Genomic DNA, 11,652 nt, shown 5'->3' with positions numbered 1-11,652 from the left:
TTTCAACCCGTAGTTGTCCCGACGCCAGTCCATCCTCACCTACCGATGAGACGCGGAGGTGCATGCGGGATAGTTTTTGAGACTCACCTCAAGCATTTAATCTGGGAGCTTGACTCTTCCCCAGACCTGCACTGATCAAATTTGACTGGGACTGTGCATACGTTGTGCTCAGAATCTCTCATTTTCACAAATCTATTCAGTTTCATTCCACCCCTCCTCCGGCAAAGTACCCCACTGCTTTATTCGTAACTCCAAATTCATAAGTCACTTAGAGGGCTATGGAAATTACACACTTTGTCACATCTCAAAGAGATAATGCGCTTCTCATTGGGGATTACAATACCTACCGTGCTCAACTGGCAAGGCGGATACGCACGCTACGTAAAAAGTTAGGACGAGCTACACCAAAGAATGTCAAGTACTCGAAAAAGGCCCCTATTACTGCTGGGGATGTACAATCAAATCAAGAGTGGGTTTGAAATGGTTATGTTCTGTCAATCATACTAATCGACCGAAGATTCGTGCATTTACTACTTTTATCCTCAGAACGAGCATGGGCACATGCAATGTATATGAAAGCCGCACATGCCGAAGACAACACAGAACAAGGGATCACTGGCTCAACAAGAAAGCATATAATCTCGCGACTCCACAAGGCTTCTAAAATTGCAAACGACCTGCTTGTATTGCTCGGCGACCAGTTGACAGGTGCCGTTGAAAGGGATCGTCTTGAGGCTCAAGCTTATGCATCGTCTCTGTCCGGCGCTGAGGAATTCGAGAAACAATCCGAAGGCATTAAGGATAGCGAAGCCTCTGTAGATCGATGGCAGCCGTGTCTCCATCATTTTGCTACAGCTCGTGTGATCTATAATGCTTTGTTGAAGAGCACAAGAGACGACACATATAAAGAAGTGCTCGTAGGCTCAATAGATCCAAGCATTAGATATGCTGCGTACTCATCTAGCATTCCCCGAACCGTAGCAGTCTCTACTGTCGCTATTAAGTACTTTCCTCAAGACCGGTTGTCGGGTATTGTTCCCGCAATTGAGGAGCTGGATCCTGAGGCGCTGGTAGACCCCAGCTCGAACACAGCAAACACAGCTGCGACAGATGTCCCAAATACCATAACATGGCGTGGCCGAAAGGCGAACATCATCGACGCAGCAATTGGTCAAGCTCTAGCATCTGTGGCCATCGCTGAGACTGAACTCTCTCAATTCCTGACATCCGCCACTGAAGACACAACGTCGCGTGAAAAAGGGGGGGCGTATGATGGCATCCTCATCGCCAGCCAAGATGCCGTAGACGCAACCCGCCACGCCATCGAAGAGCTCGAGAAAGAAGGCGTTGAAGAAGGCGACTCACGTATGCAGAACCTTCGTGTCACTAATCTCGCTGTCAACTATGACCTCATCGGCTGGCGTATTGGGCGGAATCGCGTGCTCATCGGCATAGACGACGGCGCAAGCTTCGACAGCAATGAGAATCAGCGCCAGCCTAAACGTCCTCGAAAGGACGGCAAACAATGGACGGTCAAGCCCGAGGGTAATGGCCGCAGACTGGCACGACTAAGAGAACGCGTCGTCCTTCTCGACGCTATCCTTCAAAGCATCGACTCGGTCAAAGAACTCCGTGGTGCAGCTCGCGACACAGCATTCATCGACGAACTAGACGCCAAGCGCGCATACTACCAAGCACTGAAGTAAGCTGTCTCCGTGGATACCAGAGATCTCATACTAATACCCACTAGATGCCTCAACATCGCACAGTCGCACATGCTCCTCAGCACACCCAGTTCCGCCCGCTCCGCGCTCGCCCTCCTCGACCGCGCCCTCACCCTCTCCACACAATCCAAATCGCACAACGCATCCCCAGCGTCTTCCATACCACGCCTCGACCCCAGTAGCACACATCTTGAGACCCTACACAGCAGGCTTTCCGCCCTCGTCATCCGCCACCGCGCACTTGTCCATCTACAAACGCTAACCTCATCGTCTGCAACATCTGGCAGGTCATTGCGTCCGCTGGTAGATAGCCTGGACATATACCCAGTCGGCGGTGCTAATCTTAGCAACCTAGTCACGTATCCACCAAAACTGCAGCCTATACCCGTTAAGCCGCTGTTCTTGGATGTCGCTTTCAATTATATCGTGTATCCAGGCCAAGGGGCGGTCAAAGCTGTGGAGGAGAGGGCGGAGGAAGGAAAGATGGAGGTTGAGCAGGATCAGACGCCCAAGAAGAGAGGGTGGTTTGGCTTTGGGCGATAGGCTTAGAGTGGGGACAAGTATGGGGAAAATTCGCAGATAGAAAGTGCATACAAATATATGTCACGTGTGAATGCAAAAAGGTCAAATCTGGTCATTTATAGGTTTCCAATTCGCTGTTCAGATTCGGTGTTCTAGCCCAGTCCAGCCAAGCCATGCATTTTGTATCAGCTGCCCAATGCGAGTATACTGATGTTGTGGTCCACAGAGTACTGTATACGTGCACGACCTCTAACATCTCCTCTCCCCGTTTCCCTCATCCGTTCATCACATCGGAACAAACCCAAGAAATGACCATTGGCCCCTCCCAATCGCTTTTCCGCGATGCAGAAAATGCCAACCTATATTTCCAAGGCTAACAAGCTGTGGATCCAACAAGAAAGGTCTAGGAGAGATTGGTTGGTGGTAGTGTAGTGGTAAGTGTAGTGGTAGTGATAGGGGTCGACGAGCCGACCAGGGGTGTTATTAAGGTACATGTATGATTCCAGACATTAGTGGTATGTGTAAATGGTGTGAAGGTGTGAATTTTCGCGCGAGCCGAAGCGCGCGTGGATATCTCAGGAGAATATAGACAGAGCGTGGATGCAAGCATGAGACAGAAAGGAAATTGATCCGTGCGGAGTGGAAGGTGCGTTGGATGTGTGCCACTTTATGGGGCGTCATTTACGTGTATTATTGAGACGTGTGCGCGGCGGTGTAGCTGGTGGTAGTAGTAGTAGTAGTAGTAGTGGTAGTTCTCATGAGGACTGGGTTGGTGGCGTCGACACAGGGGTCGAGGTCATTTTTTCGTCGACAAGATCGGACATTTTCATTCTCTTATGTCTCAAAGGGCTGCCCCTGGCGTCTGCAAGCTCGGCTTCCATCTCTTCGACCCTGCGCTTGAGGTCAATCTCACGAGCACGCGACTCGTCGAGGTTTCGTCGGGCGTCTTGCTCGCTGTTTTCAAGCTCTGCAACGCGCCCTCGGAAGAGGTCGTTGATGACCTCGAGCTCACTGACGCGAGTCTTCAGACCATTGTTCTGGAGGACGAGGCTATCGTAACTGAGGGACTGGTCGAGCTGGCCATTTGCGACTGAGTTCGAAGGAGAGGGCTGGCGTAGGTTGGCTATGTTCGCGAGGGACGACGTGTGGAAGTTTGTACCGTCAAAGGTTACACCGTCGAACATGTGCTGCGGTGCGATGTTGGTGTGGTGCAAGCCTGGAGTACCGTGTCGTGAAAGGGGGGAGTGCGACCGCTCAGAGCCACCAGATGGTATGCGGTGGCCTGGGCCTCGAGGTAGGGCAGACGGAATGGGGGCAGGAAGATCAGGATGAGCGGCAGGCAGACCACCGTTGAGCTCAGTGAAGCTCTATAGCGAGTGAAGTATCAGTATTGGCTGCCTCGTTGTATTTGACGCGTTGCTTACCTTCTTCTTTTGTCCGGGGTTCGTCTTGACACGATTACGGCTTTTGATGACATCTGTCTTGAGGCTTATCGGTCGCGCACGCCCGTGCAGCTTCAAGAACAATCCACAAGCATTGCAGAGTACGCTGCCAGACTCATCTCGTCGCCATAGCGGAGTTGTGCCTGTACCACAGTTCTGGCAGATGGGCTGTTCACGAGGGTCAGTTCACCAATTCGTATCGGAACGGAGATGGTCGCGATAAAGCTGATAAGGAATGCGAGAACGGTTTTCCGGGCGATAGCAACATCAAGGAGCAGCAAAGAAGACTTACAGGAGACTGCGCTTGCCCGCTCGGCGCTGCAGGTGCTGCAGTAGCATAATTCATAGTGTGACGGACATTGAAGCATCTATCAGACAGAAAAGTTAGAGATTTGGGCGAAAAGGTGCGAATTGGAGAGGAGAAAGAAGTTGCGGGTGCGAGACAAGGGCTCGGCTGGCAATTGGCGGGCAGGAGCGCCCGCTAAAAGCCCTGCACCTTAACTGGGATGCATCTGCGGCCGCAAACACAACAATGCCATCGCTTGCTCCTCGCCAGTCCTTGTCTGTCCGCAGCCGCAACCTCTTGTGTACTGTCTTCTAGAATCTACGCACCTTGGATCCTCTGCTGAAGGAGATGTCGTTGCCAGGTTGGCCAGAGCTGAGAGTGCTGGGAGTTGCAGCATCGGAGCGCTGCTGTGCCTTTGGAGAGTGTACGAAGAAAGATGCGATGAAGTTGACGACGGACGGGGGATCTCGCGTCCTATTGATGGCAGCGATGGTCTGCCATGGTCCTTGGATGGTAATGAATTGAAGGCAGGTAGATCGCGAACCTGAAGCGCCGAGCGTGGTCTTTCAAGTCCATTGCCCTGGGGTAGGTGTAGGTAAGAAGGGGCTGCGAGAGAAGCCATATTAAAGTCAATAGTAAGACAAAGTTCGGGGTCGACGCGTCTTTGGAAATATTATAGACGTTGTGATAGCGAGTCTAACTTGGAATGAGGTCGTAGAGACTGGAAATTCGAACAGCTGCGATATCCGTACTGAAGACTGAATGGTCGGGCTTGAATGAATAGACGGAAAAGAATGACTGAACAGATTATACAACCAAGAGAATGAATGAATGTAGATTTCAAAAGAGTGACGGCAAGATACACTTGCAAAGAGTTTCAAGATGTAGATTATTAGAAAGAGAGTGTGTGGGCGAGCGAACGAAACATTAAGGCATCTGGCAAAAGGTGGGCCGTGGGCAGGGAGCGATACCTTTTGAGCGTAGAGTGTGGATAGGGGGGGTCCAAGTGTATCCTGATCCTTCTTGTCAGGGATGCCGCCAACAGATCAAATATTTGCACCATGACCTATGTATGTGCTTGCAGGTGGAGCCATGCGCCATTCTTCCTAACGCACGACGACGAGCTCAATCTGTGCTGCGAAGCTTCTCATTTTGTATATTGTCCGCACTGCATCACGTTGCCGGCACGGCAAACTTGGTGGCACAAGACACGCACGTCAAGCGATCTGGTCGAGCAATTACCGCCATTAGGAGGGCATGCGAGACACACGATGTGAGGCTTCGGCGAAGTCATTCTTGTGGAGCATGGTCTGAGCGAGGGTTTTCTATCGACGCCGCCATGGCTGGTGCCGCAGATATCAACGGCGACACAAAATATCCAAGATGGGGCAAGGCTGAAGAGGATGTGGATGTATTGCGAAAGACCCTGGGCGTTGCCCAAACTGTCGAAATTACTTGCTGATGTGAACTAACGATGGCGCCTATCGTCATCTTTTCGAGCTGACAGCTCAGGGGCAGCAAGCATAATCTAGCAACAAGCGAACCAGGCGTCTATCACATCCTATCGCGCAACCGATAGCCACCGATAACTCACCTCTCGACGTACGCGCCGTCCCAGGTTCTTTGCGTATGCGGGTCTACAACGAGTCTCGGCTGCAAGCTGCTGCACGATATTATTCTCCGCAGAGGGGTCTCTCGCATGAGTGCACATCATCGTTCGGCATTTTGCTCAGGGGCGGCAGTACTGACTAGGTACTTGTCTCGTTACTTTCGACGACAGACCTTTCAATAGCAACAGCTTAGCAGAACAAATCGTGGCAACCATTCGTGCCAGCGACACGGCACGACACGCTACCAGCCGTATCCTCGAAGTTTCGCTCATCAGATCACCCGAGCAATAAACAAACACATGGTTCAGACCCACTACAGTCACGCTGACTTTGCTGGGGAAAGGAGGGCGGATCACTTTTCGAAATGAGCTCTGGGAGCTCGGACGACTTGGCACTCTTGTGCCTGTGAAATTGCTACCAAACTCCACGAAAATCTAGTGGTCAAAGGACGCCAGAGCATCCAATTCGCCGCCTACTATGGACAGGATCTCAAGTGGCCTGCCTTTTGGCTCCAGCAATCATACTGGGCTGGAAAAGGTGGTCTTTTTGCATGGGAGACCGAGGGATGCCACGCGCCACCATCGATAGCACAAGCGATAGGCGATGAGCTTGGACATGAACCGAGATTGCTTGATCCGATCTTCGGTGGTGATAGAATGACGCCGCTGTCTATTATCGCTACGCAATAGCTTTATACGGTGATTTGTGATGTGTAGGCAAGGGATAGGAACTTGGATTAAGAGATTCGAAACAGCTCCGAGAGATGGAGATTTGTGACTAAGCTACTAGTATTGTAGGTACTACTGTAGTGGCCGTGCCTTAGGTTGGATCATGCTATGACCGGTCACGTGAGTAACTTTAGTTGGCTCATTTAGGCGTAGGGTCTGGACTCGGACTCGCAGCAGGAGGAGCAGCTAATATGCACAGCCTGGGCCAGCAGTATAATTATCGTGTTCTGCTCTCTGCTCAGGATATATATGCAAGCACACTTGACTACAAGGTGACCACAGTGCCCGAACTCAATCTCAGTCCTAATAATGCATTCGACTTCGTACGACGTGCACAGACTTTGCAGCTCATCCTTCGTCTCCTTGTTCCAACCTCGAGAGTAGGTGGTCATCGAGTTGAAGATAAAAGTCAGCCGTCATAGCTTCCGCATGAGAGAGAGTGTATCTGTTCCAGACTACCATGGTCCCCAAGGAAGGTACGCATCAGATCCACGACGTGACACTGATGCCAGTCACTCTTAAAGTCGTCTCTGCAGTGAGGGTGATGGTTCTCAGGCTTGGTGGCCGGATGCCAGCCAAGCAGCATGGGCAGATCCACATACAGCGTTTCCGGCATTCTCAACCCCCTGATAAAGCGATACTCACTACAGGCAGCTCTCTGAAGCTCAGGTAGAGGGCACGATGGTAGTATGAAAAGTTTCAAATCCTTTAACGTGTCCTTGACAAGGAAGAGGGCTATGGCTAAACGCCTTCCCCCACCCTTTTCGGGCACGAAACATCGATATTCTCACTCGTCTGCTTAAACCTTAGATCCTAGAAGCCTAAATGACGTTATATGTCTTCCAAGCTTATTAAACCCTTTATAGTTTAGTAACTAGGAATCTCGCTTTGGTGCAACCATCTCCACCCTATAAAGCGACGGCAGATTGAAAGAATCGAAGTCGAACGGCATCAGGTCCAAGTAAAAGCTATTCTCTATGGAATCGCCCAACCTGAGGGTGTGAAGATGTTGCAAGACTGTTATATTCGAATACGAACCAAGTCCGACCCTAAGGCTAGGTCCAGATACTCGTTATCAAAGACTTGCCATCCCAACGTAAGAGTTTTTAGCTCGGTGCATTTTAGTATCAGCAGTGCAATGACAACATTGATATTGTTCGTTTGTAATGCCATCTCCCACTTCTGCCATCTTGACCGCGGGGGAAGAATGATACATCGTAAAGCCGTTGGATATTGGGTCGCCTCCTGTCAGAGATACGAGTCTTATTCCAGCCGCCCCTACTTGTTAGTCTAAGTCTCCAATCCATGAGGCTCGGACGGATTTTCCATGTTTATTCGCAACAACAGATCAGCTCGTGGAAAGCTTCGACGCAGCTGCTTCTTTTTGGTCCAGGTCGACACCTCCTGAATACCATACCATCGAGACTTGCCCGTAAATCATTCCGAGCCAAACATCCCGCATCGATCGATTCGTCATTGACAAGTGGGAAACATCATGGCGGTCTAGATAACTAGCAATCTCGAGTCTCAGGTCCGCGGGGGACACTACGAGACCCGTGGAGTCTACTGGATTTCTCGACTAAGCCTGTGTTGATAGCTTCATGTTCGTTAGGAGACAGTCCGAAACGACGAAAGATGTTGGTAAAGGTCAGCATCTTAACGGTCGCGGGTATCGAAGCACCCGAAACACGCTTGGTTCGTGCTCGAATCTTGTGTATGTTGTTGGCATTTAATATCTAAGCCGCGTGGCAATTGGTGTGGCGCAATCAATCATGCAATAGCTTGAAGTTGATCCATCATCTTGGATAACCATCGACCACTTACGTTGATGACTTACGCATGTGGAGAGCGCAAACGGAGTGTGAAGCTAATTGTCAAGAACAAAACATACAACTAGCACACGAGGAATACCTCTAATTCCCAAAAAGGCTTGCATAGCTAGAGTGAAGCTAATCAGATCAGCTATTTTTAAGCTGAGTGTTGGAACAAGTCTCAGGCAGTAAGTTGAGCCGGGCGGTGCGGCTACTAACCCCGACGGGACTCCACTTCCTGCTAGGTACCCTTAACTTTTTGGACTCCTGTCAACATCGACGCAGCACCACGAGCACTGCACCTCCTTCCAGCTGTATACACTTTCTTCTTAGTCTCACCCGCTATACAATGCCAAAGAAGCGCCCTCCAACGTCTGGATATGCACGCATCGCGCAAGCCGAAGAAGATGAAGATGACGACGTCGTTGATTCCGACGAAGAAGACCCCTACCGCACCCAAGCGTCGATCTCGAACAGCAACAGCTCGCATTATGCGCCTATACAGCCAAAACGGCAGCAACACCGCATGCAAGGCTCAGGTCCTGCTTCACCATCTTACAGACGAGGTCCGGCTATCGGGCGCCAGCGCAGCAACTCTGGTGTAGATATTAAGGCGATCAATGCTCGCCTCGAGAGGTGGGCTGACGAGATAGCTCAGAAGTTCAAGATCAGACGGATCAAAGGGAAGTCAGAAGAAGAAGAGCAGCTGGAGATCCATTACTCAGTCTTCCAAGCTCCCGATTGGATACGTCCGGTCACGGCGGAGGCCCTACTACAAGACGAACAGCCTGACCCTGAGCGACTGACACGGGTACAATTTGAAGAGGTCGTGGAAAGTGTCCGCACAGCTATCGAGCTTGGTGTACACCCAAAGCTCATCTCACAGGGCAGTTCTGGGAGCTACTTCGCACGCAATGCTCAGGGCAAGGTCGTTGGAGTCTTCAAACCTAAAGACGAGGAGCCATACGCCTCGAAGAACCCTAAATGGACGAAGTGGATACATCGCAACCTTTTCCCATTCTTCTTTGGGCGGGCATGTCTCATTCCTAACCTCTCATATGTATCAGAAGCAGCAGCCTATGTTCTCGACACGCAACTTCGCACCAATATCGTACCTTACACCGATATTGTCTCCCTCTCCTCTAAATCCTTCCACTATGACTTCTGGGACCGCCGGGCATACTACCGGAAGAAGAAGGCATTTCCTGCAAAAGTTGGCAGTTTCCAGGCCTTCCTAAAGGGCTATAAAGACGCTACTCTATTCTTGAAAGAGCATCCGTGGCCTGACCAACAGAGCTCCGGGTTACGAACTAATGCGCGAAAGACTAATAAACGGAGATGGGCTGAGGAATGTAGACCAGGAGGTTCGCGATCTGATGACGAAGACGAGGATGAAGTGACTGGTGTGCCCTCAGATTCAGTGGAAGAGAATCAGCGGCGACGCGTTTTCTGGACCGACAAGCTACAACAGTCCTTCAGAGAGCAACTTGAACGACTAGTGATCCTGGATTATATCATGCGGAACACCGACCGAGGGTTGGACAATTGGATGATCAGGATTGACCGTCATACTGAAGAAGCAAGCATTGTCGCAGAGCCTCCCAAAGGAAATGGGGAGGTGCGGGAGACCTCTCCCGGTCTCGACACCCGAAACCATGCGTCATCCACGACCGATCCATACACTCGAAGAGAACGCATGACGGTACCAAGTAGAAGCAGAACTCCTGGCACTGGAAAGGCTGAGGAGCTGACTGTATCGCTTGGTGCAATTGACAACAGCCTTTCTTGGCCATGGAAACATCCCGATGCGGTACGTTAAACATCCGATGTTCAGAACCAGTTCTAATGATCACTACAGTGGCGAAGTTACCCATTTGGGTGGCTATTCTTACCTGTTTCGCTTATCGGACAGCCTTTCTCTGAAGCTACACGAAGGCATTTTCTCCCTCTTTTGACCTCGAAGCAGTGGTGGAGTGAAACGCAGCTTGCGCTGCGCCGTTGTTTTTCGCAAGATGACGATTTCAAGGAGAGGATGTATGCACGTCAAATCGCTGTCGTTAAAGGCCAAGCTTGGAACGTTGTTGAAACGCTCAAAACACCGGATCATGGACCACTTGAGCTCACGCGTAGAGCTAGAGTCCATGTTTGGGACGATCTTGTCGATATTCCGGTTGCCGTACCCCTGCGTGTGCCATCTGCTGAGATGAGACGTCGAGCAGAAGAAGAGGCCGGTGAATCGGGAAGCGAGGCTGACATTGGTGCGGTCGGCGCATCTGCTCCACCCGCGCAGGACTTGTTGGGGCTGAGTTCACCGACTGCTGAAGGTGGAAATCCTTTCAACGTGTCGAGACAGTCTAGCTCGATGGACATTCGAAGAAGCGAAGATCAGCGACGTAACCCTCTGTCATCATCGAGCGTCCAGATGGTCGTGCCACAGCCCAAGCGCAATCAGACATTCCAAGGACATTCACGAACTCGTATGAGCTACGAAGGACCACGAAGAGGGCCTGCATTGGGAAGCAGTCGACATCAAAGACGATTTTCATTTTCAACTCGTCGCACGGCACAGCCGCCGTATCTGGAGACAGATGACAATGTGGAGGGAGACCTTGGATATGCAGCAACAGAGGATCGAGAAGCCAATCAACGGCGAGTGATAGTGGAGCGCCTGGAGACGGTGAAGAGCAAAAACCCAGTGTTCACGTGGTGTTGAAGTGGTCTCTAGTGATCACACCTTGTCTCGACGCGAGATCTGTACAACACGGCAATCTGCATTCAGCATTGCGAGGCGTTTTGGATAGACAGGCCTAATCTGGGTACATTGTAGAAATAGATGTGTGGGCTAGTGCGGCGACGGGACCATGATGCTCACGTGGAGCATATGACAAACATTAGATCAGATGGCGGACAAAGAAATGAATAGGCACCATTTCTCTCCGTGGACACTGAGACAGGAGTATAACAGACAAGAGAGCCTCGGGAACTATGCAGTCTCCGCTGGGTCACGAGATGCCTGCTTCCCACCTGTGATTGGCTGCGTCATCTGGGGGGCCGCCACACCACTAGCCATCGACACCGACTAGTGCATCTGCATCCATGTATTGTGCATGGTGCATTCCATCGAACATCCTTCTGTTTTCCTCACCCTTCAGCCCTTCACTTCAGCCCATCAGACGTCTCTCGTCGTCCTTCGATGTGAAGCCTCATATTTTGATACCGATCTGTTGATTCTTTCGTTGTGCGATGAGGAGCGTCTACGTGCTTACTCACCTCCTTACATTGCCCGGGCTTCACCCTTTCGTTCCCTGTCCGCCCCTGCTATGAGTCCCTGGATCTAGACATAAACTGACCTTGGTGATTTCACGTACCAAAAGTGTTTCAACCAAAAGCCGCGTCAGTTTCTCGCAGTTCACCAACTACGCGTGCTGCTCAACTTCGGCTGAACACCTCGTCACCATGAACCCTGCTTATCTGTTGAATCCGAAGCAGTACCAGAACTCGCAGTCACGCGGACGAACACAACGAGGTA

The 11,652-nt window shown here is 51.0% G+C and overlaps 3 protein-coding genes across 3 annotated transcripts; 2 read left to right on the top strand and 1 right to left on the bottom strand.

The window, feature by feature from the left end:
• Positions 1-24: 24 nt before the first annotated feature.
• EJ05DRAFT_535420 (uncharacterized protein) lies at positions 25-2,356 on the top strand. Its single transcript, XM_033749249.1, has 3 exons — positions 25-469; positions 518-1,702; positions 1,751-2,356. The coding sequence occupies exons 1-3, from the start codon at positions 279-281 to the stop codon at positions 2,265-2,267; spliced, it is 1,893 nt and encodes a 630-aa protein (XP_033604604.1). The 5' UTR covers positions 25-278; the 3' UTR covers positions 2,268-2,356.
• A 456-nt stretch (positions 2,357-2,812) lies between these two features.
• Positions 2,813-4,821, bottom strand: EJ05DRAFT_199266 (uncharacterized protein). Its single transcript, XM_033739723.1, has 4 exons — positions 4,301-4,821; positions 3,981-4,056; positions 3,671-3,856; positions 2,813-3,613 (listed from the first exon to the last, which is right to left on the bottom strand). Exons 1-4 carry the CDS (start codon positions 4,594-4,596, stop codon positions 3,002-3,004), a joined length of 1,170 nt encoding a protein of 389 aa, XP_033604603.1. The 5' UTR covers positions 4,597-4,821; the 3' UTR covers positions 2,813-3,001.
• Positions 4,822-8,387: 3,566 nt separating this feature from the next.
• Positions 8,388-11,203, top strand: EJ05DRAFT_535418 (uncharacterized protein). The gene is made up of 2 exons (XM_033749248.1): positions 8,388-9,933; positions 9,982-11,203. Exons 1-2 carry the CDS (start codon positions 8,473-8,475, stop codon positions 10,834-10,836), a joined length of 2,316 nt encoding a protein of 771 aa, XP_033604602.1. The 5' UTR covers positions 8,388-8,472; the 3' UTR covers positions 10,837-11,203.
• Positions 11,204-11,652: the final 449 nt, after the last annotated feature.

Source organism: Pseudovirgaria hyperparasitica (genome assembly GCF_010093815.1).
Source record: "Pseudovirgaria hyperparasitica strain CBS 121739 unplaced genomic scaffold EJ05scaffold_2, whole genome shotgun sequence".
NCBI classification, from domain to species: domain Eukaryota; kingdom Fungi; phylum Ascomycota; class Dothideomycetes; order Acrospermales; family Acrospermaceae; genus Pseudovirgaria; species Pseudovirgaria hyperparasitica.
Note: the sequence above shows the minus strand (reverse complement) of the source record. Positions and strands in the feature narration are given on the sequence as shown.